Source organism: Colias philodice, chromosome 10 (genome assembly GCF_061535455.1).
Source record: "Colias philodice isolate Cphi_HAF_F1 chromosome 10, ilColPhil1 Martin Lab GWU primary, whole genome shotgun sequence".
NCBI lineage: Eukaryota > Metazoa > Arthropoda > Insecta > Lepidoptera > Pieridae > Colias > Colias philodice.
This window is the reverse complement of record NC_143095.1, coordinates 8,511,364-8,536,349: the sequence shown is the minus strand read 5'-3', so window position 1 is coordinate 8,536,349 and position 24,986 is coordinate 8,511,364. Positions and strand designations below refer to the sequence as shown.

General features: G+C 33.0%; 2 protein-coding genes and 1 long non-coding RNA gene across 5 annotated transcripts in view; 2 read left to right on the top strand and 1 right to left on the bottom strand.

The window, feature by feature from the left end:
- LOC149485333 (uncharacterized) overlaps window positions 1-24,986 on the bottom strand; it is a 316,030-nt gene that overhangs the window by 226,680 nt on the left and 64,364 nt on the right. The gene's annotated exons all lie outside the window — the stretch shown is intronic.
- Window positions 549-11,762, top strand: LOC149485336 (pyruvate kinase-like). 3 transcript variants are annotated; one of them, XM_089700122.1, is made up of 11 exons: window positions 549-706; window positions 4,188-4,320; window positions 4,780-5,003; window positions 5,619-5,841; window positions 6,169-6,275; window positions 7,128-7,274; window positions 8,978-9,079; window positions 9,681-9,926; window positions 10,454-10,676; window positions 10,884-11,040; window positions 11,531-11,762. In XM_089700122.1, the coding sequence occupies exons 1-11, from the start codon at window positions 677-679 to the stop codon at window positions 11,541-11,543; spliced, it is 1,605 nt and encodes a 534-aa protein (XP_089556248.1). In that variant the 5' UTR covers window positions 549-676; the 3' UTR covers window positions 11,544-11,762. The 3 variants fall into 3 exon arrangements, with proteins under 3 accessions (XP_089556248.1, XP_089556249.1, XP_089556247.1); XM_089700123.1 differs by lacking the exon at window positions 549-706 and adding an exon at window positions 1,232-1,252; XM_089700121.1 differs by lacking the exon at window positions 549-706 and adding an exon at window positions 2,859-3,074.
- The window catches only part of tmod (tropomodulin), a 52,876-nt gene continuing 45,695 nt past the window's right edge, over window positions 17,806-24,986 (top strand). Inside the window, exon 1 of the mRNA XM_089700197.1 lies at window positions 17,806-17,964. Within this exon, the coding sequence (XP_089556323.1) occupies window positions 17,887-17,964 (78 nt within the window). The 5' untranslated portion in view covers window positions 17,806-17,886. The remainder of the gene's footprint in view (window positions 17,965-24,986) is intronic.

Below are 24,986 nucleotides of genomic sequence, written 5' to 3'. Positions count from 1 at the left end.
GATATGGTATCACAAGGTCTACGCGTGTTTGCTATCTGTTATTAACTATCGTAATAATAACTCATACAATATAATATTCATAAGCCATTTTGGGTTTCAGGCAATATTACAGTTTGAGGCTTTACTCGCCCAAAAATGAAGTTGGCTACGATCTAAGTGTTTTTGATCGTAATGCAACCAGATAAAATAGGGCTTTTCATTCTCAATTATTATATTTCATCTTGTAATTTTCTGTAATATCACAAAAATAAAATGGCAGTAGATGAGTAATAAAAATTAGAATAAAAAAATAAAAATAAAAATATTGGTACAAGCATGGGTACACTACAAGTATAGGTACTAATAATTAGGTACATGTCTCATACATTCCTACTACCTAGGTAATATTTTAATTTGGAATTACGGTTTCTTGATTTATTACCTATTAGGTCAAATTAATTGTAGTAACCTAGGTACAAAATATATTACTATAAAAATTTAGTGCAAGTTGAAATCTTTCCTGGTACAGAACATAATGCGTGCGGGAGGGGTTAAGTTTATTGACATTTCAATAAGATAAGTGGAAACCGAAGTTATCTTGCATTTGAACTAAACCGGTCATTTATAGGTTTCGACCTGTTGTGAATCAGTTGTGTGGACTGTGTATTTTAAATAGATTTTTTTAATAAGAATCAAAATGAAAGCTATAGTGCGGGACGGGATAAAAGTAAGTTTTCCAACATTTTTCTTAAATAAATCAGTCAAAAAGTTTTTCAAAAGTTCCGCCTTTTTATCTAGGTCATTTTAATGTGAATTTAATTTACCCAATAGAGAAATGAAACAAAAATCTGTAGGTACCTACTGTATATAGGTATATAATAGGACCAATAAACTTTTAATAAGTACCTATTTTTTTTTCTAATTGTCAACTGTAGCTGTCATAAAAAATCGATAGGTATTCGAATAATAATCGATGTTTTGTATTTTTGCCACTACTTCATAGGTTATAAACATTTTTGTACATTGTGTTATATTTTAATTAAGACCGCATAGAAAAACACTAAGAGGTTACTAATTATTATTTTTAAAAAGTCATCTGGATAGCTAGCGTAGAAATGAACCTGTACCTTTGACATTGCAATGACCTTTAGAATTCCATAGAGTTGCTGTCAAAGTATTCACACACAGCAAGAACACAGCACACTACTTCTGTATAATCGGAACTTTCGAGTTTCGACGTGTAATTAGACAAATTATGGCATCGATGGAAATAGTAAGTTAATTTTATTTTATGTTTGGCTCTAATATAAGTTTAATGACTCTGGTTTATTTAACAAATGAGTTAGAATAGATTTAAATTGTTAGAGTAGGTAAATACTGAATCATCAGGTGATGCCGGTCAATCCACCATCTTTAATCATAAAGTATCCTGTCCTGTATAAAATAATATGATTTGTGCAAACTGAGATAGGTATCTTTGTTATTGGAAAGTCTATATTATTTTTATAAATTACCTACCGATTTAAATATTATTTTAAATTAAAATCCTACCTGTACACGTATTTGATTACGTGCATCGGACTTCCTTATTAAGTGGGTTTTCATAAATAATGGAATAAACATGAACTAAAAAAGTAATCCTCAAATTGTAAAACAAAAGGTTTTGTTTTTGCTTTATAATTTGACCCTAAAAACAATAAATATTCAAGCAAAATACATAGTTAGGTCGCCTGCGCCGGCACAATGTTCTCAATGCTCACCAGCACCAAGCTTAGGTAATTGAAATAGATGACTTAGGTCTAATAATGTATAACTTAGGTCTTAATAAAATAAAAACTTCACGTATAACGATTAATACCTGCTGCACCCTTAGAGCATTAAACCAACTTTAATGCTCTAAGGCTGCACCAGGTATCATGTATCAATTTAAATAGGTAATTACCTATATATTTTTTACGTTTGTTTACTTACCACTTCGGCATTAAATAATTTAACTTACCACTTCGGAAAAATTATAAATAACACTGCACTGTTAACATTTGACTCGATGCTGTGTTGTTGATGCACACAAAATATAAAACATTTAATAATAATATATACGCGATCCGAAGGTTTCCAATACATTAAATACAAATAGGTACATTCAAGAAAATAGAAGGGCACAAAACGGAAGTGTTGTCATGGAAACAAACAAAAAGTCAAATGTAGGCCCTGCGTCAAAAATTACGAATTTTACATGAATTTTACTGCCAATTTTGAAGCAATCTATTTACTAACTTCTTTTGCTACTAACTAAGTAGAACTAATTGAACTACCTAGGTACTTTTTCTTCTAACATTAGTGTTAAACTGTTAAATACTTACACACAATAATACCTAACTAAAATAAAATGTATTTAATACTGTTGATTGCTCTGAGTTTAAAAATAAAACTTTGTAGTTTGTAGACTGTAACTTTTACTACACTGAAAACACACTGTAATGTAAAATTAAAATAATAAGCAAGGTTCTTAAAGGGTTACTACGGGATATTTAAACTTGTAGTAAGTACCTACACCTACCTACTTACTCACAAGGAATGATTACATTTACATTAAATAATTATTAGTTAACACTAACATCAGTTTGGCAAACCGAAAGACTGTTTTGGTTTCTGGCACACCATCAAAGTTTAAAATTAGACATGAATTAGACAATATTATATTTTAGAAGTTAGCGGTATTTTTAATGTTCGTTCATAGTTTTTAACAACATAAGTCAAACTCAAAGCCATTAGCCACGACAAAGCAAGTCGGTAGGATAGGGCTTCCACGGCTAGGGCGAAGGGTCGTAATTTGAAAAGGGGAGAAATAAAACTTGTATTGGTTCGTGTTTCTATCCCGCGTCACAACTTTGATGCGCGCGCCAACTGTCGTGATTCGACGTTCAATACGCAAGTCCGTATTTCAATGCGGCCGAGAGAAGTTTTCTACGCTAAAGGGCAGTTCAAGATCATATGCACCGTCGGTTTCACCACTTGCGAATTTTCAGAGAGGTGTTCTTAGTAACCATAGTGTAAAAATGGTTTGGTGCACAATTTACGATGGAAAAACAGAGGTATTGAACTCAACAGTCATAATTAAGCCCATTAGTACAGTAACTTTTCGTATTTCAAAATGTATTAATGTACCTAGCTACTGAAATTTTAAAAAGACTTCAAAGTTTTCTCAGCGATTTGGGTACAATTGTTACATTTCATACTTCACCTTCATCTCAAGAATAAAATTTTCCAATAGGACCTGGAAAATGTATAAATAACTAAAAAGTATGGCTCTTTCACATCAGCTTGAGTTAATTTCATACAAGTAACTATGTGTAGGTTTAGTAATAAAATAAGAATATAAGTAATTATTATTTACATACCTTGATAGTTGAAATTGTACATTATAATCCTTATCCATCTATTTTAATGAGCACTACTTAGAAACACTACAATTTTCACTAGTTAATCTTTCATGACTATAATTTTGTATAGAATTATAACAGCAACTATATATTTAGCATAATATGCGTATATAAGTTACAGACTGTAGTCGTAAACAGTGGCAAGGTCAACATAAACATTATCAGTTCATGTAGAGCATGTCTTAGAAATAAATGTATGCAGGTATACAGTGTTGTATTGAAATTGCTAATGAAGACTATTCTTATTTCTAATTGGAATCATAGGTATTTGATGTCTTAGAAATTGTATTTGGCTTGAAATATTAAAAGTAAACAATCAAATTATACTAAAGAGACAGGTGACCATTAATAAAAAAAATATTTTTCTTGAAACTCTAGCACAACAATACTAGGTATTTCAACACTGCTTCTGAATATCTTTGTCCATTTCTGTTACATTATCTGTAACTGTGCATCTTTGATAAACTCAAAAAATCAATATATTCATGACTCCTAATATTTTTTTTTAAATTCAAGCATAATTTTTCAAGCAGTATTTAAGTATTTCAAAAATATTTGTTACCTAATTAGTATGTAGTATTAATTTACTCTATTTTACCTAACGGATATGGTACTACTTTCATACTTAATTTATTCTACAGTAGAATTTTCATTTTTGTAATCATTTAAATCACACCTAAATTGTTTTATTTTTTATTTTAGCAGTCAAAAAAAAATAATTATTATAATAGCTTCCAGATTATTTATCAACTTTATATTTCACAGAGTGGGTGTGCGGAGAAGCCATGCATGCAGCTGGCTGCATCGAATGCCCTCTCCAACCTAGACCACATGTGCAGCCTGGATATCGACTCCAGGGCTTCATATGTGCGTCTTTCTGGAATCATCTGTACCATTGGTGAGTGGATAAGAAATTAATAGTAGTATGTAGGTACTCTTATATGTAGATATATTTCTTTGTAGCAAGGTCTAATGGATGTAAAAATAATGGGTTATCATGTTACAGTAGTGGGCTTATAAGCATATATTATTTTATTTGATTGGATAAAATTACTGCACTAAAGTAATATTACACTATAAAAATCAAAATAAGTACCTATTCTAGTATCAATATAAGGTACCATATTAGACTACATCACTTTTTCAATTATCTCTTAGAATTAAAATCACATTATCATAAAAGTAACGAATATTGAATGGTACAATTTTAATTACTCCAAAAGAAAAAATCAAGGGATGAAAATTGCACATTTTTTTACATTTGTAAATCAATTGATCAATATCTATCTTATCTTCCAATAACACATTCAAGAAATTCGATTTCAACTAAATATTTATATTTTTTTAATCTGAACAGGGCCGGTATCCCGCAGCGTCGAGATGCTAGAAAAAATGATGGAAACAGGCATGAACGTGGCCCGTATGAATTTCTCGCACGGTTCCCACGAATACCACGCAGAGACAATCCGCAACTGCAGAGAGGCTGAGAAGAATTACAGCAAGAAGCTCGGCATGCCTTTCTCGCTGGCTATTGCTTTGGATACTAAGGGACCGGAAATCAGAACTGGCCTTTTGGAAGGTGTAAGTATGCTGTTGTTATTGTAATGTGGCTAATATCTTGGTCGCTTTGACTTTGGTCGTTGATGAGGTTTTACAGCAGAGTATAAGGATTTTTTTGAAAGTACTTGAAAAAAAGAACAAAAAAATGTTATCAAAAAGTCCAAGTAGACATTAAAAAATTGTGCATTGAATTATTATATATTGTTGATTTGTCCATGCTTGTCAAATTGGAATTACATTACTTCCCCAACCATCAATTTTACAATTATGGTAATAAATGTACTTATCACTAATGTTAATTTATTAGAATAGCTATGTAAATTCATGTGCTCATTATTGATTGGTTGTTCAATTATAAATAAAACATGGACTTTTGCATACATAATATTATGAAAAAATTAAAAAAATGCATTTTCATCTTCTACTCTAATAATTAATAGAAATTATTGGTTTATTATATCTTAAATCTTATAGGTTTATGAATTCTGCAAAAACTATTTCTCTAGAAGATATAATATCCGAATAAATACAACAGGACAATTAATTTGTATTATTTCTTTTACTTCTCTATAATGCTTGGCTCAGTTTTTACAATAGAAGAAAACAGGATGGTCACTTATTACTTTTTACATACAGGGTGGTTCCGCGGAAGTAGAGTTGAAAAAGGGCGAAACTCTCAAACTGACAACCGACCCGTCCTACCAAGAACGCGGCAACGCGTCCACCGTGTTCGTCGACTACAAGAACATCACTAACGTAGTGAAGCCCGGCAACAGGATATTTATCGATGATGGTCTCATCTCTGTTATCTGTGCGTCATCGACAGCTGATACTTTGGTCTGCACTATTGAAAATGGAGGTGGGTAGTTTTATATATGTAGGGAATCTTATATTCAACATCATCACAAAGCTCACAAGCTTCACAAGAAGCTGTGATTCACCTATGGGATAATAATTAAATAATAAACTTAATTCAAGTTGATTCAGAATTGCATTATATATTAGTCCTATATTGACAGTAAGAGTTTTCATGGGTGCATTTATAGATTTTATGTATTTTTAAGACCGAAAACGATGACTTTTTTCAACTTGTAGCAGATTTTTTCTTTTTCTTTTCAAATTATATTATAATTGTTGAGTACTTGTTACCCCAAATACAAATGATAAAATATTCCTATGTATACAGGTATGCTTGGATCAAGAAAGGGTGTGAATCTCCCCGGCCTGCCTGTAGATCTGCCAGCTGTGTCTGAAAAGGACAAGTCTGATTTGTTATTCGGTGTTGAACAAGGCGTAAGTATGGTTAATTTAGTAATTATATTGAAGCATTGTCAAACTTTTATTGAAAAATTTACTGGTAGGTTTACAAGTAGTGACCATAAATTATCTATGATGCATATATTCCATAGGCATTTTGCATTGCTATATTAAATCTCATTTGTCCTACAAATTAAATCTAGTTAACTACCGGCTTCTACTTTGTGTCAGAAAATGTTAAACTTGCAAAAAAAATTGAAAATTTATAAACAATCCTATTTATGTAGCTTACTTCCGGCAATCAACATACAATTTGCAATACAGTCTCATTAGAGATTCCACAATCAATACTTTATCAAGTATTTTAATGATAAATAAACCTCGCTAATCAATATCATTGCCTGACATTCTCGGATGAGTAGTGGTACTGATAAAAGCGTGATATCACGAGACGACAGCACGTGGTCCATAATGTAAACACGCCATATCTATACTTGTATATATTTTATGTTCGTAAAAGTAAAGTAATTAATTTTCAGGTCAAGTTACCATACTTGGTGATAATTTTTGTTGATGTTTGTGTAGGTACTAGGTACTAGGTAGTCGAAGATTTGTAATTATTCATTTAGTTGATATCTTCCGTAGTATTTGACTATTTGTATTCTCTTTGGTTGATATTTATATTTGTTGTTTTTGTGTGATATTGATAAGCTGATGATTGATGTTTATAAGATTTTTCAGAACTTGTATTTATTTACATATTTATATTTAATCTAACTATCAGTCTCCTCCAGATTAATTATACTAATAGTATTGAGAGTTATTTTCATGAAAGTAGAATAAAATATGATTTGAAAAGATTTCAATTAAACAATTTTTTTTTCAAAGGTGGACATGATTTTCGCCTCGTTCATCCGCAACGGAGCAGCGTTGCAAGAAATCCGCGGCATCTTGGGCGAAAAGGGAAAGAACATCAAAATCATCTCCAAGATCGAGAACCACCAGGGAATGGTCAACCTTGACGAGATTATTGCTGTAAGTTAAAAATAATAAAAGTGTAATTGGGATATCGAGATGAGGATTAAAATTTAAAAATGTGGAAAAATGTCGTCCATAATATACACACACCGGCACAATTAGCGGAACACAAACCGATGTGCGAGAACATCGTCTGGGATTTGAACGAATGGCAGCAGGTTCTCTTTACTGATGAGTGCAGAGTTCTTTTAAAACAGATCGATGGGAGACAGCGAATATGGAAACACAAAGGAGAACGCCACATACAGTCTAATTTTGAACACACAGTGGCTTATGGTGGCGGCTTGATTATGGTTTGGGGAGGGATATGTTTGGGAGCTCGCACGGAGTTAGTGATAGTCACAGGAGGGACCATGACAGCAGATCGATACATCAGAGACATTTTAGAAGAACATGTTGTACCATTTGCCCCATTTATTGGTGACGACTTTATTCTAATGCAAGATAATGCTCGTACTCATAGAGCACAATCGGTACAGGCATATCTGAGCCACGTAGGTATACCGGTGATGCAGTGGCCAGCAAATTCCCCCAATATGAATCCAATAGAGCATGTCTGGGACTTGCTAAAAAGAAGGGTTAAATCCAGAATGCCAGCCCCCAACAATCTGAATGAACTTGAAAACGCATTACTTGAGAAGTGGGAGCGGTTGCCTCAAGAAATCATCGATAACATAATCTGTAGCATGCCCACACGAATGAAAACCGTAATCAGAGCAAGAGGGGGAAACACTCGATATTAATTTTGCTTTAATTTTATTGTTAAATCATTTAATGCATACTTTTTTTATTTTTTGTGATGGTTCATAATTATCCAAAAATTTCACTTATTTCAAATTTCTTTATTTTTTCAATAAAAAATAACGAAGTCTTTTCAAAGTCGTTGTTAAAAGATGTTAATCAATTTGTTAGTTTGTGTCTAATTACATTTTCGTCAAAAATATGCGTTATTATCTCATAGTCTCACTTTTTTTTCTGTTCCGCTAATTGTGCCGGTGTGTATAGATACGTAATATATTATCCTACTTACTACTATTATTATTAACTAAAATATCGAATGGTGCGGTAGAAGGATGTTAGTTACACTTTGGCGCAAATACTATTGAATATAGGTATCTACTCTTAAAACGAAAAATGACTGCATTTAAACAAATTTTATTTTGGGAATTAGAATTTTTGGTAAATATAAGCAATAATTCGCCTTAGAGTATAGGAGGTTAAATCTATTTGAACAATGCCTATTATTTAATAAAACATCTGCTCTCTACCAGTTCAAATTGTATCAAATTCGGGATCACATTAAATTGCTTTATACATTTAACATTTGAAACGTTAGAACTAGTTTCTGCAATGATGTACTGGTTCTAACGCGGATGTTGCCAATTTATAGCATGCACTGACTAATGACTTTATGATCTGAATAAGGTTATTCTTCAATTGTCGCAAATTGCATATACATATTGGAACCAGGTTTTACTCAACTGGATCATTAAATCCTACTCTTTTTTTTATCTGTATTTTTTTTTTCATGTAGATTAGAAATGTTTTGGTACAGAGATTATCAGGTAATTAACCGTCCAAATTTTTATAAATTCTCTTGTGTAATAGATAATATTTTTTAAATTCTTGTATTTTAATCCCTTTTTCATCTTAAGACAACGTCTTAAAATAACGTCTGATATTGATATATTTTTTTTCAGGCATCTGATGGTATCATGGTAGCGCGAGGTGACTTAGGTATCGAGATTCCACCAGAAAAGGTCTCCTTGGCGCAGAAAACAATGATCGCACGTTGTAACTTGGTGAGAACTTTTATTTTACATACTGATACCGCGATCTTCAGATGTATAAAAGCTCATGTGTCATTCATATTGTTTTCTATTCCACATTGGGTATGGTTAATACTTAATACACTTTCCATGTAATAACTTGTTCTATATATTTTTTAAAGGAATTTTTAAAATTGTTTGTCTAAGTTTTGTTTACACCTACTTTTTACTATAGGTGTACCTTTTGATATATCTAGTCTAGTTACAACAACACAACCTGTACAGTACCTTATCTACACTAATATTATAAAGAGGAAAACTTTGTTTGTTTGATTGTAATGAATAGACTCATAAACTACTGGACCGATTTTGATGAAATTTGGCACAGACACTAATATTATAAAGAGGAAAACTTTGTTTGTTTGATTGTAATGAATAAGCTCATAAACTACTGGACCGATTTTGATGAAATTTGGCACAGACAATCTTTAGGCCCTGAGAAAGAACATAGGCTACCTTTTATTGCGAAATATGAACCACGGGCGAAGCCGGGGCGGACCGCTAGTTGTAAATAAATTCTTTTATACACAAATTATTCCAAAAATATCTATTAATTATGCCATTTACCTTCCAGGTCGGTAAACCAGTGATCTGCGCGACTCAAATGCTCGAGTCCATGGTGAAGAAGCCGCGTCCAACCCGCGCGGAGACATCGGACGTGGCCAACGCGATTCTGGACGGAGCCGATTGTGTCATGCTCTCGGGGGAAACGGCCAAGGGTGATTACCCACTGGAGTGTGTACTCACTATGGCCAATATATGTAAGGAGGCGGAGGCTGCGATCTGGCATAAACAGCTGTTTATCGATCTGGTTGCGCAGGTATGATTTGTTGCTTTTAATTTATTAATAACTCAGGCCCCGGAATCACAGACACAATAGAAAATCTATTGTGTCGTGGACCGATCGGGCCGTTCGGGGCTCAATGGGTTAAAGATGCTAAAGTTGAGGTGGGGTAAATTTTATTTAGTATTTACAATCAACGGCCGTCAAAAACTAAATCACTTCTAATTTTGAATATGTATAAAATTATATTCATTTATGACGTGTTTAAGTTCACAGTAAAGTTATCTAAACAATGTTTATAAAGAATGAAAGAAATAAATCGCCTTTCTAGATATATAGATTGCGTTTCAACCCCTTAGAAGCGTCGTCCCTTAGTGCTTTCAATGCAATATTTACGTCAATTAACAAAAAAACTTTACATTTGAATAAAATTCTACCATTACATCTTTAAAATAAAATAAAATAATATTTATTAGCAAATTTTACATATTCAGTTCACAATTTTGCTCTGCCTTCTGCCTACTTTTTGTGTCTCAGAAAACAGTCTTTATATCCCTTTTCAGGTCAAACCACCAATCGAGCCAGCCCACTCAGTAGCAATCGCGTCCGTAGAGGCGTCCTCCAAGTGCATGGCGTCCGCCATCATCGTGATCACCACCAGTGGCCGGTCCGCATACTTGCTCAGCAAGTACCGGCCGCGCTGCCCCATCATCGCAGTGACACGGCACGCGCAAACCGCTCGCCAGGCGCACTTGTACCGCGGAGTGCTGCCCCTGGTATACGAAGGTAAGAATAACATGCCAAAATACCATCTTTTTCCATTGTGATTAGAGAGATTAAACTGATCTCATCATTAAATATTTTACTACTTTAAATTGGCTCTTCCACCCATATAGATTATTCGTATTCGTTTTTTTAAACATGATATAAAAATAAATATAATTAACCTTTAACTTACAATATAAATAGAACCTCACAAACAAAAATTTACAGAGGGCGTGGCCAGCGACTGGCTCAAGGACGTCGACAACCGCGTGCAGTACGGTCTGCAGTTCGGTCGCAAGCGTGGTTTCCTGCGCACCGGCGACAACGTTGTGCTCGTTACTGGATGGAGACAGGGCTCTGGATACACCAACACTATGCGCATCATGTAAGTTACATCACACACACATGCACACTTATGCAAGATCACACACGCACACGTATACACAATCACACACAAATAAGCTCGCGGGCTCGGCAGAGCTTCAGCAACACCAATACTATGCACATCATATGAGTTTCACGTATACATACATTCACATTGCACACTTATGCACAATCACACACGCGCACGTACATGGACAAATACACATATGGATACACCAACCACATGCGAATCTTGTGAATGACACCAAAGTCCACATACGCGTGCACACGAATACACACACACAAACAATTATACATATACACGTGTACGCACGCACGCAAATCTTTGGCTATATACGCATGCTACATAAAAACGAACACTCATAACTGCAAAATTTACTTTAACATTGATACAACACACCAAACATGTGTAATTATAAAATTTAATCCGTTTCACCGCTTACAAAGTTTCGTAATAATAAATTATTAATCCCATAATATTTCTTTTACAGCCAAGTGGAATAAGGAAGCTGGTTGAAAATATGCCGGTGATGAAGATATTCCTATGAAGTATTAGAGCAACCAGCAGTGATAAAAGATCTACGCACTAAAAGTGATATTATATAAGCTATGTAATGTATGTCGAAATTATGCCTAGCGTAGGAAATATTTATTAAATGCAAAGTTTATAGAACTATGAGTGTTGCGTTTGTATGTGATACTTAATAAAAGTTTTATTTCTGATTTGGTGTTTTATTGAACTTTCAATGCAGGTACGCAAGCATGTTTTAAAAAATAAGCTATATTATTCATAAAAATTGGTTGTCTGTAAAGTCGGTTTACTGACGATAGTTGAACCACAGACTAATAATAATATACTACGTATACAAGTTGAACGATAGTTTTGAAAGAGAATTAATTCTACCGTCTACGAAAGCTATTGGGAGCTGAAAAGCAATGCAAATTTAGCACCCCTAGTCTCATAGGTCCTTTAAGGTCCCAAAATTTCTTTGTTAGGTCCCCTTTAGTTTTTTTCATAAATACTTTTTTTAATTTTGGGTATAAAAAAAGTACACTTTAGCACCTCATCCATAGCAAAATTGGCGAATTTTATCAATATCGTATTCTTTATCGTTAGGTCCGTATAGGTCCATCATTGAAATTGTTAAATTTTTATTTATTTTATTATTAACTAGCTTCCGCCCGCGACTCCGTCCGCGCGGATGTCGGCCTTCGCGTGGATGGTTTATTTCTCCATTTTGAGTAACTCTGACAATTACATCTTATAAATATCTATTGGACCCAAATACGGCTAGGTCTATAATAATACGCAACATGTGTTCGCGGTTCTACAGAACAACAACGTCTATGGATAAAACTGAAAAATTAAGATTATTTTTTTTTCTACGTATTTTTCCAGGATAAAAAGTATCCTATTTTACGCCCAGGATAATAAGGTATAATTATACCAAGTTTCATCGAAATCGAACCGTTAGTTTTCACGTGATGTCTTCACATACAGACAGACAGACCGACAAAAATTTTTTTAATCACATATTTGGGTTTGGTATCTATCCAGTAACACCCCCTGCTATTTATTTTTTCAATATTTTCAATGTACAGAATTGACCCTTCTACAGATTTATTATATGTATAGATTAAAATTATAAAATAAAACCTGTGCATGCGCACATCATACATAAACAGCGGGAAATTTAAATTGGTATCGTTTCATAATGAAATCAATAAATCAATTGATTAAAGATAGGATAGATAGATTTCACTCTTGTTGTAAGAGTGCTTATTTATTAAAAACCTACTTTTCAATCCAGAATTAAATTAACTGGTATTATTAGATTAGTGTCAATATTATATCTATGCATTATACAGACCATAGAAATCTAAATAACAAGACACATAGAAGTGCTATAATGTCATAATTCATATGAAAACCGCTGTCGCCAAAATCAACACATTTAAACCGATAGCTAAACAGTACACACAAGTAAACTATGCCTTTTATTGGACAGCTTGATTTTAGTGAAAACTAACTTAAATATTAAATTAAGCTTTTTAATATGTATCCTTACGCAGTATATGAGTAAGTATATGAGACGTTTTGTTTCTTTTTGTTCCAATACGAAAAAATTCGGCTTTTCTACAACAGAAGTTGTCAATTTTCAATAGATATAACTTTGAACATAAACTCATAGAAATAAGGTTGAAATTTGTGTTAAACGTGATAATAAGAATGGTAGACTGTGTCATTCATTGTTATTTCGATTACTATGGTGACACTCGTAATACTTGTAAAATATTCTATAATTTTAAGGAAAAACGGCATTATTTCTAAAAAAGAAATATTTACCGATGAAATATTATTCCTTTATTAGTATAATTACAACTTGTGGAAGAAATTGAATGCAGCGCCATCTATTAGAGAGAAGATGTAGTCATTATTAATTTCGATTCTTCTATTCACCCCTAGATGTCTCTGATACAAAGTATATTTTAAGCCGCAATACCTAAGTAGATGAGGCTCACCAAACCTGACCCCGCATAATTTTTTTTTAGTTTTAAATTTTTATTATGCCATATAGTTAGTTCATGTTTTGTTCTTAATTGTTTGTTCGTTAAATGTTTATTAACAATAAATAAAATAGAAATATACTGTTTGGTTGGCCGCCCTTCAAAATTATTAATACATTTTTTTTTTCATTATTAGTTTAAGCACAGACTAATAATAATATACTACGTATACAAGTTTAAGTATAAACATTCTTAGTTGTTATAGTTTGTTCTACATTAAAATCACAGACTAATAATAATACATGTACTACGATTAAAATATAACGTTTGTTCGAAAATTATACTGGCGTTTTATTACCAATGCAAATTTCCCCATCAATGGAATTTTGGGTCGAAAATGTCTCCGTTAGGTCCTTTAAGGTCTCACAATTTTTTTGTTAGGTCCCCTTTAGTTTTTTCAGGTCAGGGAGGAAACAGTGACTAGGATTTTTTCGGTACGCTCAAAAATATAGTAAATAATATATAATCAAAGTGATTTTTTTAGATCTTGAAGTCAGGTTACCACTTTTCACTATTGTGTCATTATATTCTCATTACACTTTAAATTATTTAAACCAAAAAATAACATATTATCAAAAATGTTGTGTGGTTTTATGAAACCACGGTAAAAGTGAAACTTAGGCACAAAATTATCGTATTTGTACGATAATAATTATCGTACGGTTCCGAACACTGCTTTATACCTACCCGGCAGCCGACCGTCACGCGACATGCGCTACACAGACCAAAAAGTTTGAGACGATGTAATAAAAGTTTCACTTTAAAAATAGATTTTAGTCACTGTGTACCGGTGGATGTATTATTTAAATAACTAAATAACTAAAAATAATTTTTTTGTATCGATCATCGATAGATATATAAAAAAACTAAAGCGATCATTGTTAAAAAAATGATTCAAACAACAACAACATGTAAACCGAATAAAACAATCTATATTCGAGCTCTATTGGCATTTTTTTATATATGTAGATTTAGGTTTTCTTGAAATCCGTCTCAGGAAGATTTCTGGTGCCTACCTACACTAGCCGATAGACTTTGTCTGAAAGCATAAGCATAGATTAAATATGTTAAACGAAAAATAACCTTCAGACGATAAAATACTACCTACATAAACCTAACTAAATCGGGGTTATTTAAGTTTTGAGGTTAATTCACATTTTTCTCAATATCTTGAAAACCCCTGTTTTTATCACAAAAAAATCAATTGGTAAAAATCTTTTGAATATCGAAGAACCCTCCAAAACCACTCTGGCATTGACGCAACACTATACTGTGATCCATACTTTCATGGGCATTCTCCTTTCCATAAGTCGGGAAAATTTCTATAAGCTGGAAAATTTCCATAAGAAAGGAAAATTTCTATAAGACAGGACAATTTTCATAAGAAAGGAAAATTAAAGACAGGAAAATTTCCATAAGTCCAGAAAATTTCTATACGTCAGGAAAATTTCTATACGTCAGGAAAATTTCTATACGCCAGGAAAATTTCTATACGTGAGGAAAATTTCTATACGTGAGGAAAATTTCTCTTTGCCACAAATATTTCTATAAGTCAGGAAAATTTCTATACGCCAGGAAAATTACCATAAGTCAGGAAAATTTCTATACGTCAGGAAAAATTCTATAAGCCAGGAAAATTTCTATACGCCAGGAAAATTTCTATAGGACAGGAAAATTTCCATGTCGGGAAAATTTCCACAAGGAAAATTTCTATAAGAAAGGACAATTTCCATAAGAAAGGAAAATTTAAGACAGGAATCTTTCCATAAGTCCGGAAAATTTCTATACGCCAGGAAAATTTCTATACGTGAGGAAAATTTCTATACGTGAGGAAAATTTCTCTTTGCCACAAAAATTTCTATAAGTTAGGAAAATTTCTATACGCCAGGAAAATTACCATAAGTCAGGAAAATTTCTATACGTCAGGAAAAATTCTATAAGCCAGGAAAATTTCTATACGTGAGGAAAATTTCTCCATGCCGCAAAAATTTCAATAAGTCAGGAAAAATCCATAAGTCGGGAAAATTTCGATAAGACAGAAGAATTTCTATACGTCAGGAAAATTTCTATAAGTCAGGAAAATTTCGATAAGTCAATAAAAAATAATATTATAGATAAATTATGATAAAATACCTATTTAAGGCGATAAAAACGATTCAACTATAAATTTATATTTAAACATAGGTACAACACACAACACACAACATACAGCTGTTGAGCTGTCAAAAGTTACCCATGGCCATGTCACATTAATACGAATAAACACACTTTCGCATTTATATATAATATTATTAGAGGTCCGCCCCGGCTTCGCCCGTGGTACATATTTCGCAATAAAAGGTAGCCTATGTCCTTTCTCGGGTATCAAAATATCTCCATACCAAATTTCATGCAAATTGGTTCAGCAGTGTAGGCGTGATTGAGTAACAGACAGTCAGACAGAGTTACTTTCGCATTTATAATATTAGTAAGGATAGTATGGATTGACTCTACGTATATTATGATAATATGATACTGAATAACCCTTATTCAAACGCGAGCCTGTGGAGGAGTTAACAAAAAAGTAAGATACGTTCCTGGGTAATTTTGGGTCGTAGATTTCAAAAATACACATAAAAGAGGGGTTAGTGGGGGCGAAGTAACCTTTTTTTGGTGGGAACTATAGCTCCCAGTGTCCAGTATGACACCAATATTTTAAAACACTAGCTAGTTGCCCTGACTCCACTTGTGAATTAAATTTTATCATAAAAAATTATAAAAATCATATTTTTTAATAAAGCAGGTGAAAGTACTCATCAATGCAAGTCTCTTTTACTAAGGGAAGAATTCGGGAATTGAAAAATGAATGACTTCAACCTAAACAAGGCATTTTTCTAAAACAAAATAAAAGCAATAGGTACCTACTAATGAATTGAGTTAAGATGTCTAATTATCTGATCAGAAATAATGCATAATAATAAATAAGTTGCTCATACCAACTAAAAACGTTTTTTTAGACACACGGATTTTATATGTATATAGAATTTCCGAATGTCGTGTGCAGTGAAGAACACTGGGATGATATTATCTTCCCACTTATAGACTTAATTTCAATCGACTCTACCAAGGTATATACGAAAGATTCTGGGCATATTTTAACGTTTCACGCAACCGTAATAAAGTCTAGTTTACATAGCTAAAACTCAAATCTACTTATCTAATTTTTTTTCAGCACTACACAAAAAACTAAAAAATAACGGTCGTTTTCGGCTGCAAAATCACGTCACCTGACTTTGACGTGTGTTTACCATGACATGTAATAATTCTCTGAAAAGTGTTTCCATGAAAAAAAGTTCTCTGAAATGTTAAGATTGCGTAGATACACTGCATTAGGTTTAAGCAATTAAGCATATAAAAATAAAACACGATTTACTTCAATCTGAGACGTGGGAAGTATAGCTCCCAGCGTTTACACCTTACAAATAGATACTTTTATTTGAAAAGTATTAAAATAAACAAATATGTATAAAATTTAATTCATTATCTAATCTTCGACAGGATAGAGGCTGAATCTACACATACAGTCAGCTTTTATTTCCTTTCCATTGTTTTTTGACACACAACTCATTGATAGAGCCAACCACATATGTTTACCAACTACCTTACTTATTTAGTTTACATTCTTTGATACAATCGTTATAGAAGAGGAATGAAATAACTCGTACAATAATCCCCTACCCAGTGAATATGTCCATGACAATGTATCGAGAGGAATTTATTGTATTTTAAACTGTTGTCATTAAAGAAAAGCAAGGTCGACATCAATCGGGGCAACAAACGACCATTTTATATCAAGACATTTGTTTACATGTAATGTTGCATGCTACATTACTCGTCACTATATTTGCTTCAGTATTCATTATATTTATTGCTTGAATGTCCTCGAATATACTTAGCTCAGTTAATTCGTATGACTTATGTATTAATTTTAAGTAAGGACTAAGGAGTAAAATAAAAATGATTGGAAATCATGTTATGTATGAAAATTGAAAACAGTTAGGTAGGTAAGCATTTTTCAGACGTTCAGAATTTACCAGAGCAGTAAGATCAGAAGCTATTGCGAAGGTTCTAAGTAAATAATTTAGTCGAGCGTCCTGGGTTTATTACACCCCAATTCCCAAGTTCGAATGAGACAGGCACACCACACGGACCGGCGACTGAAAACTAAAAATAACCGCGCGCTCTTCAGTACCGCCTCAACGACCGTGCGCGACGCCCGCGCAACACGCGAATCGCAACCATGGCGGAGACAATCGAAGAAACATACGAGACCGCGGTCACCCGCAAGGTGGTCCGCACGAGCCTCAAGATAGAGGAGGTGAGGACACGACTGCTTTATGTAACGATGCGACACAAATAGACGCGCACGCGTCGACGCGACGCCACCGCACCTGCTCACATAACAGATAACACATTTGACAGTGAACACGGACGTAAACACTAGCGTTATCCTGAACTAGTAGTGTCCAGGCCGCGGAAAGTGCAACGCATCAAGCATAATGGGTTCAAAATTGTTTAGTTCTTCTTCGTTTCTAATGCCTTTGTCAATCGTTGACGGATGGGCCGGTTTCCGCCCAACCTATTCCGGGAATGAGACAAGTGGAAGCCGGTCCAAACGGTTTTCAGTGAATCGCTCGCGAAGGTCCTACGTCAGTGGAAGTGCTCGCGGTGTCACTCATTATATTTGTGTTGTAAATAGAAATGAAGCTTGAATGAACACCCGTACCTTGACGCGTGTGCATCGGCCTATCTTGTGACACGGACATGACCACGTGTGACCTTGCAAGACAACACAAACAACACATGATTCAGAATGAAACCCACCACACTATTAGGTACATTCCTCATACATTCATACTCTACATTTAATAAGAGCTCTACATCATAAAAGTTGTTTCAGTATTGATTATGCAATGATAAAGTTTTAATGACCGTCAGTCATCAAAACGACCGGTAGAACATCCATGCCAATACACTTCTACATCGACGAAAGACACATAAGGGCGGTAGTGATAGGACATTGTCGCGTTATCGCATTCCTTGAACAAATTAACAATTAATGTCAGCGGGAACTACTGTCCGTTTCCAAAGCGCAAAATCCAATGGAAAAACGCGCCGTGGCATATTTTCGTCTTGGCTCCCATCCTAGTTTATCTGCTACATTACGATGTTTATTCACAATACGAAAGCGAGCATTAATGTGTGCGTTTCAGCCACTTGGGTTTGGGACTTGAGGTTTAAAAACCATTATTCCAACCAGAGCCAATCTAGACCTACCGCCGAGTCGTGACTCTCTAAAACAACAACATTTTTCTTAGAAGTTAAAAGTAAACACAAAAATGTGCACAATTATACGCATCATGTAAAAGCATCATTTGTTATAATGACTAGAAAATGTAAGAAATATTTTGATGTTATCTGAAACTTCAAAAGTGCCGCTGACTGCCAAATCTACAGATATTTACTTGGCATCTTCATTCTAGACGTTTGCTAATGTAATAGTGTTAAATGCTTGTTATATATGTATTATATAGTTATCTGTTTTAAAAAGTTATAAAACTTGATGGATCTTCAGGGATATACGTTTTCAAAGCAGCTCGAACGGGTTGTATGGGTTCTTGCATTTTATTATAGTTTTTTCAAATCCCATGAGATTGATATTTTAAATGGATTTTGTATAAGCATAAATCTTCAAACTGATTTAGATCTTGAATTTATTGTTTTTGACGATACGTAGTTATTTGTTAACATTAATGTTGTCTTTAAAGATAGTTATTAGTTATAGTACCTAGGTATAGAGATTTTCTCAATGGGAAAAAGTGTCCGTTGAAATACGTCACTTATGTTTGTGTTGTCTTTGGTCTTTAATTTCTGCTCTATAATAAAAACTTAAAGTATTAGACTATCCTTAAATGTATTTAAAAATTAAACGGCTTTTACTTGTTAGTAGAAACAGGTAAATGGAAGCTAAACTCAAACATTTATTTATTCAATTAGACTTCTTCTAGAAGAATATACCTACCTATTATTATCTCGTACAAGTAAGAATCTTGTCTTACAGAAATAATAATTTACATGATGATAACACCAAAAACAATGGCGTTATTAAATGTTTCCGGAATACGAATCATTCTTCACGGTATGCGGAGCATTTGTTTACAAAATAAGCGATCTTTCAGGTACATATACTGCACACAAAAAAATGCAAGCAAGTACAAAAAATAAGTGCATAAATAAATACGAATATTACGATTGCGGTTTGAAAATAGTAAGTAAAATAATCGATTACAAGGTCGCTACATCCCGTATAATATTTTAACGTTCAGTGCTATTAGTGATCGAGATATTTCTAACAATTTCAACGACCCACATCCACATGATAGATGTTAAAATTAAATTAAACTAACAATCTTATAATACCAAAGTGCAAGATGTGTCAAGTCGTAGCCCAGCCTGTTATCACTTACGAAAATAATTACGATGACTCTATCGTAGTTTCAATTATGTGATTTTTTTCTATATAATATGCAACTTCTTGTCTCATAAGTCATAACTCATATTATACAGATACTGTATACCCATTAATGACACTACTATATTATTTCATTGTTATTATATTATGTACATAGTGTTTTGTTTTTATTTTTTCTTATTATAGACCACTACGCACACAAGAAAACGTAAACTGCACGAATGTAAACAATGCTCATCGATCTCAACTAAATATTGGTAAAGGCGTAAATCCTGTTAGCTATATATTTTATACTATTTCTTATTATGTTAAATTTCTCGGTTGTGGTAAAACAAAAGAGAATGTTACCACAGTATATGTTATTCTAAAATCCGCTATCATTTTTTCAATAGTACCTAATTAATAATAATTAATTACTGATTGTAAGGAACTCATTTTAGGTGTGTTATAATTTTAATCATGTTTTTATTACGTGTAGTATCTGTTTCATTGATTGAGGCCTTTTCGAATAAAGAAAAGCAAAACAACGTTTAAGTATCTAACCAATAAAACTTTTAAAAGTTTTCATTTCCTTTGAGTGTCGAAGATGGTTATAAAGAAAGGGTTTTTAGTGATACAATTAAGTTAAAAGACGACAAAGATACTCGAGGACAATATGACCTGATACATTTTCTTGAAACGGATTAACGAGTTCACCAGGCCATTGAGGTTTTGCCAAATGTTTCCTTTCCAAGACAGTCGTACACATTTTGTTGTTCTCTTACAAAGTATTTTCAAACAAATTTAATTCAGAAGCTTTGTTATGACAGGATTAGTTAAATATCATTGATATATCCAATGAAATAGATAAAATCCGCTGCAGTCTGCACTGGATCTTGACCAAGAGTAGCTGCATATTTTGCGTCATAATATAGCTGCATATAAACATTTTAAGGATTTCAACCTGCTGCTGTAGATAGTACATAATTATTACCTTTAAAATATACTCATATTTGGTGTTTGTTGTAATAAATAATCCCTTTCACTGGTTTAATAATATTTCTAAAGATAGGGATCTAAGACATAAAGTCAATAGTAAAACAGAAGTTTGGCTAGACCATTATTGTATACAAAGCAGGAGTAAATAGAAAAGCTATTCATAGTTACATTTATGCGTAAATTCATAGTGTAAACTGTAAACAATAAATTAGGTAGGTAGGTACCAAAATGTAGCATTTTGTGACGTATCTAGATTTATAATGAAGATGAACATCGTTACCATGTTTCCAAGGAGATAGAAGAGAACATTTAGTTCGTAGATGTCGTAATGTTACCTTGAGGTACTATTGACGTCTTTAATTTGTTTTTGTGTGACGTCATCTGGAAGAAAACTCTATGTAGAGCTAATATTAATATGTACACATAAACTGCAATGTTTCATATATTATGTAGTTTGTTGTGAATCGTGTTCAAGTCTTTGTTCACAGGATGATTAATAAATTGTTGTACAGATAGTTAGAAATAATAAGAAAAGATAGTCTTCAATAGCAGTTATCTTCAATAATAGAGTAGTTTACAGTACGAATACTATAATATAATAGTTTAATGCCCATAAATCAGTCCGTACGTAAATAAAACGGTGCATTACAGTCCAAATAAGGGTGTACGTGCGCTGTTCCGTTCCTCGAATCAAACGCGCAAAACACACAAGTCGAACAACTGCTCGGGAAGCCTGCCAAAGTGCGATTTTACCTAATTGACTAGCAGAAGCACAACATCCCATCCGTTTGATCGCACTCCAGCGATCACTGCTAACACAAGAATAACACCGTGTAAATTTCATTATTCTGTGAACGCGCCGCTTTATTCTGCTGCACTTTACGTCAATTTTGACAGCTAATTAGTGGGGACATTGCGGGGAAAATAAATTGTGTGAGCACACTTTTTTATAATAATATCAATCATAATTCGTGTTAGTTCGACAACCGATCACCATGGCGTCAAGTCGCGGAAGCAACGCAACGCACTGTTGGTTTGCGAGCGCGAAAATGGAACGCAGCGGATATAATTAAAACTGGACGGACACACTGGCGGGGAATTAACACGCGAATTCGGTCAACTATCGAACATTGAACGATCGCTTTTTCTAGACAGATTTTATTGTTGGTCAATACCCTAGGGGTTTGCAAAGATGCTAAAGTGTTGGTTTTGGCAGCAATGGAAAACTGGATTGTTGTATATCAGCCATTTATTACTTACGTAAATAAAATCTGACATGAATATATATTATATTAAACGTTATTCTAAGGAGGAATGGTTTAGCTCAGTAAATAGTCCATTTTCTGTTAAAGTTTTCGTTTATATCGTAAAATTACAATTTAATATTTGTTGATACCTATATCTTGTGGCAGCAGAAATACATCGTCTCTGACTATTTCAACTGTCCATCTATCACGGTTCATGAGATACAGCCTGCTGACAGTCGGATTGACAGACAGACAGACAGCGAATTTTTTGTGACTGGGTCCCTTTATTTACCCTTTTACCCTACGAAACACAAAGTAGCATTCATTATCAATGATTTTATGTATATGCAATGAATTTTGCAAACATAGAGTTCCAAAAGCCATCAAAAAGAAACGATCTTTCTTGCTTTCGATTGAGTATCAATAAAATTCAGACTGATCACAGATATGCACAGGGAATATTCCGAAGGTCATGTAATACGTGCATTGCGCTCGTTCACTATGAATTTACGTTCCTTGTTACGTAGAGTATACATTACTTGTCTATGAAAATGTCATTTGAATATTATTTACCGCCATTTCCCGTTGTAACTACGTAGTTTAATGAGATTGGACAGGTAACATCTGCATGTTTACAAAACAATATTACCAAGCAAAATTATATTAACTATTAAATTAAAGATTTAATGAATATAAGATGATACACAAGTCGTTTATTTACTTTGTACTTAGATTGTTGTTTCTTTTTAATCGAAGATTGTGTGCATGAGCAAAATATATTTGCAATGTTTCATTCTCATATTTTATTGGGATACAATACCTACCACAATACCTAATTACAGTGTATTTGGGACATAATAAAAGAAGTTTCCACCAAATTTCGTAGAAAAAAAATAAATTTTGAAGTAGATAAAAATAATAGACCAAAAACTTGGTTTTTTGAATTTTTCACCTAAATTTTGAGGTAATGTGAAAAAATTGTGAATACAAAAGTTGTAGAACTTTTAATTACCTACAACTTTGCCATTGAACTTTTTTCTATAGGACTTGTAGTTTTGTCGGAAATCGAGAGAAACCATTTTTTTCTCTTAAAAGCTCCCCCCTCCCGCTTCCCGAACTCGGATTGACCGTAATTTATTTTTCCTTAAATTTTTATCATATTCCGCTCCTTTTCTAATGGGTTTCATCCGACTGCGATTTTTTTTGTTTCAAAAATTATCTACTCTAGTCTATACAGACAAGTAGGTAACCAGCCTTCTGTTTCCTGGCATTTTTTTTCCCCAAAATGGAATTCTGATCATTGAGTCTCCTTGTTTCAGTTGCAATTTAGCATGCTGTAGCAAAGATATAAACTGCTAATTATAATTTGACAAATATCTATAATTTTACTAGCTAGTAGATAGCTGCTATTTAGGTTTACGATTTCATCGTTACTGACACTTACAAATTAACACAAATTAGTTTATATTTGAGAGTGATACATTGAGAGAAAATAATCATTAATATTCAGTTAAAGATTAATAAAAGTCCTTTTCTCTCAATATTTAAATACTCACTCTAAAACATAGACAAAAACACACGTTTCATCTTCAAATCCCGCATTGTAGAGTCTTTGGTAGAGCTTTGAACAAAACAAAAAACAACTAAAGTAAGTATTCATAATTATTTTAAACCCAAACATTAAAAAAAATAATAATTACAAACCGTCTACAAGATTAAAAATCCTACACTTTCTTGTTTTTAACCGATGTCCACAAAAATTAGATCTTGGAGAGACACTCTACTGAGATGACCTGGATATTGCCTTATTTTAAAAGAAAACAACAAGTCATGTAATAATGCAGCACAAAATAAAATATGTATATTACTTTGTAAAATATATTTTAAAGACTTGCTTTTAAAGTATATATTTTATTACACATTAAAGTGAAATTGTACCTATACTTTTAAAAAAATGTAAACAACTTATAAAATGTTAATAGGTTTCTTGACACCGTGAAGTTTAAATAGTTTCAGATTCAAATAATTACACTGCAGATTATTCATTTGTATAGTAGCTAATTATTATTAAAATTACAATAAAAGTAAAAAAAAAGTACTCATTAAATATAATATTATGTTACTTACTTAAATATGGCAACTGTAAATTGAAAAGCTACAATGATTTCCTTACACAGCTTCGTATTTGTCTCCCTTAGTTGTTATAATATACGTCATTTCCGTCTTTTATCCAGAAAATTCAATAAAAATAACAGATGGATTCTGAGGAATAGATTCTGTTTTTAATGAGTGAATAGCTTACCAACAAGCATACAACATCCAAAGAAAGAACGTGGAAAATTCACTGAAAAACAAAGACGTAACTAGGTAATAAACAAAGCTTAGGGTTAAAAACATTTCGAACTAAAAATAAATTTCTTGTTATACGTCATGTCTTTATGTTAAAAGATTAAGATAAGGTACCTAATTAAATTATAGCAAGTTTCAACGTGTATGTAAAGACTAAAGTTTTTCTTTGTTAGGTAACTACTTAGTATTCGTGAAATTGATGATCGAAAATATTTTCAAATTACATTGTTTTCTTTTTCATACTTAATTAGTTTTGTCTTTCTATTTTACAAACCAATGCGATATAAACGCATT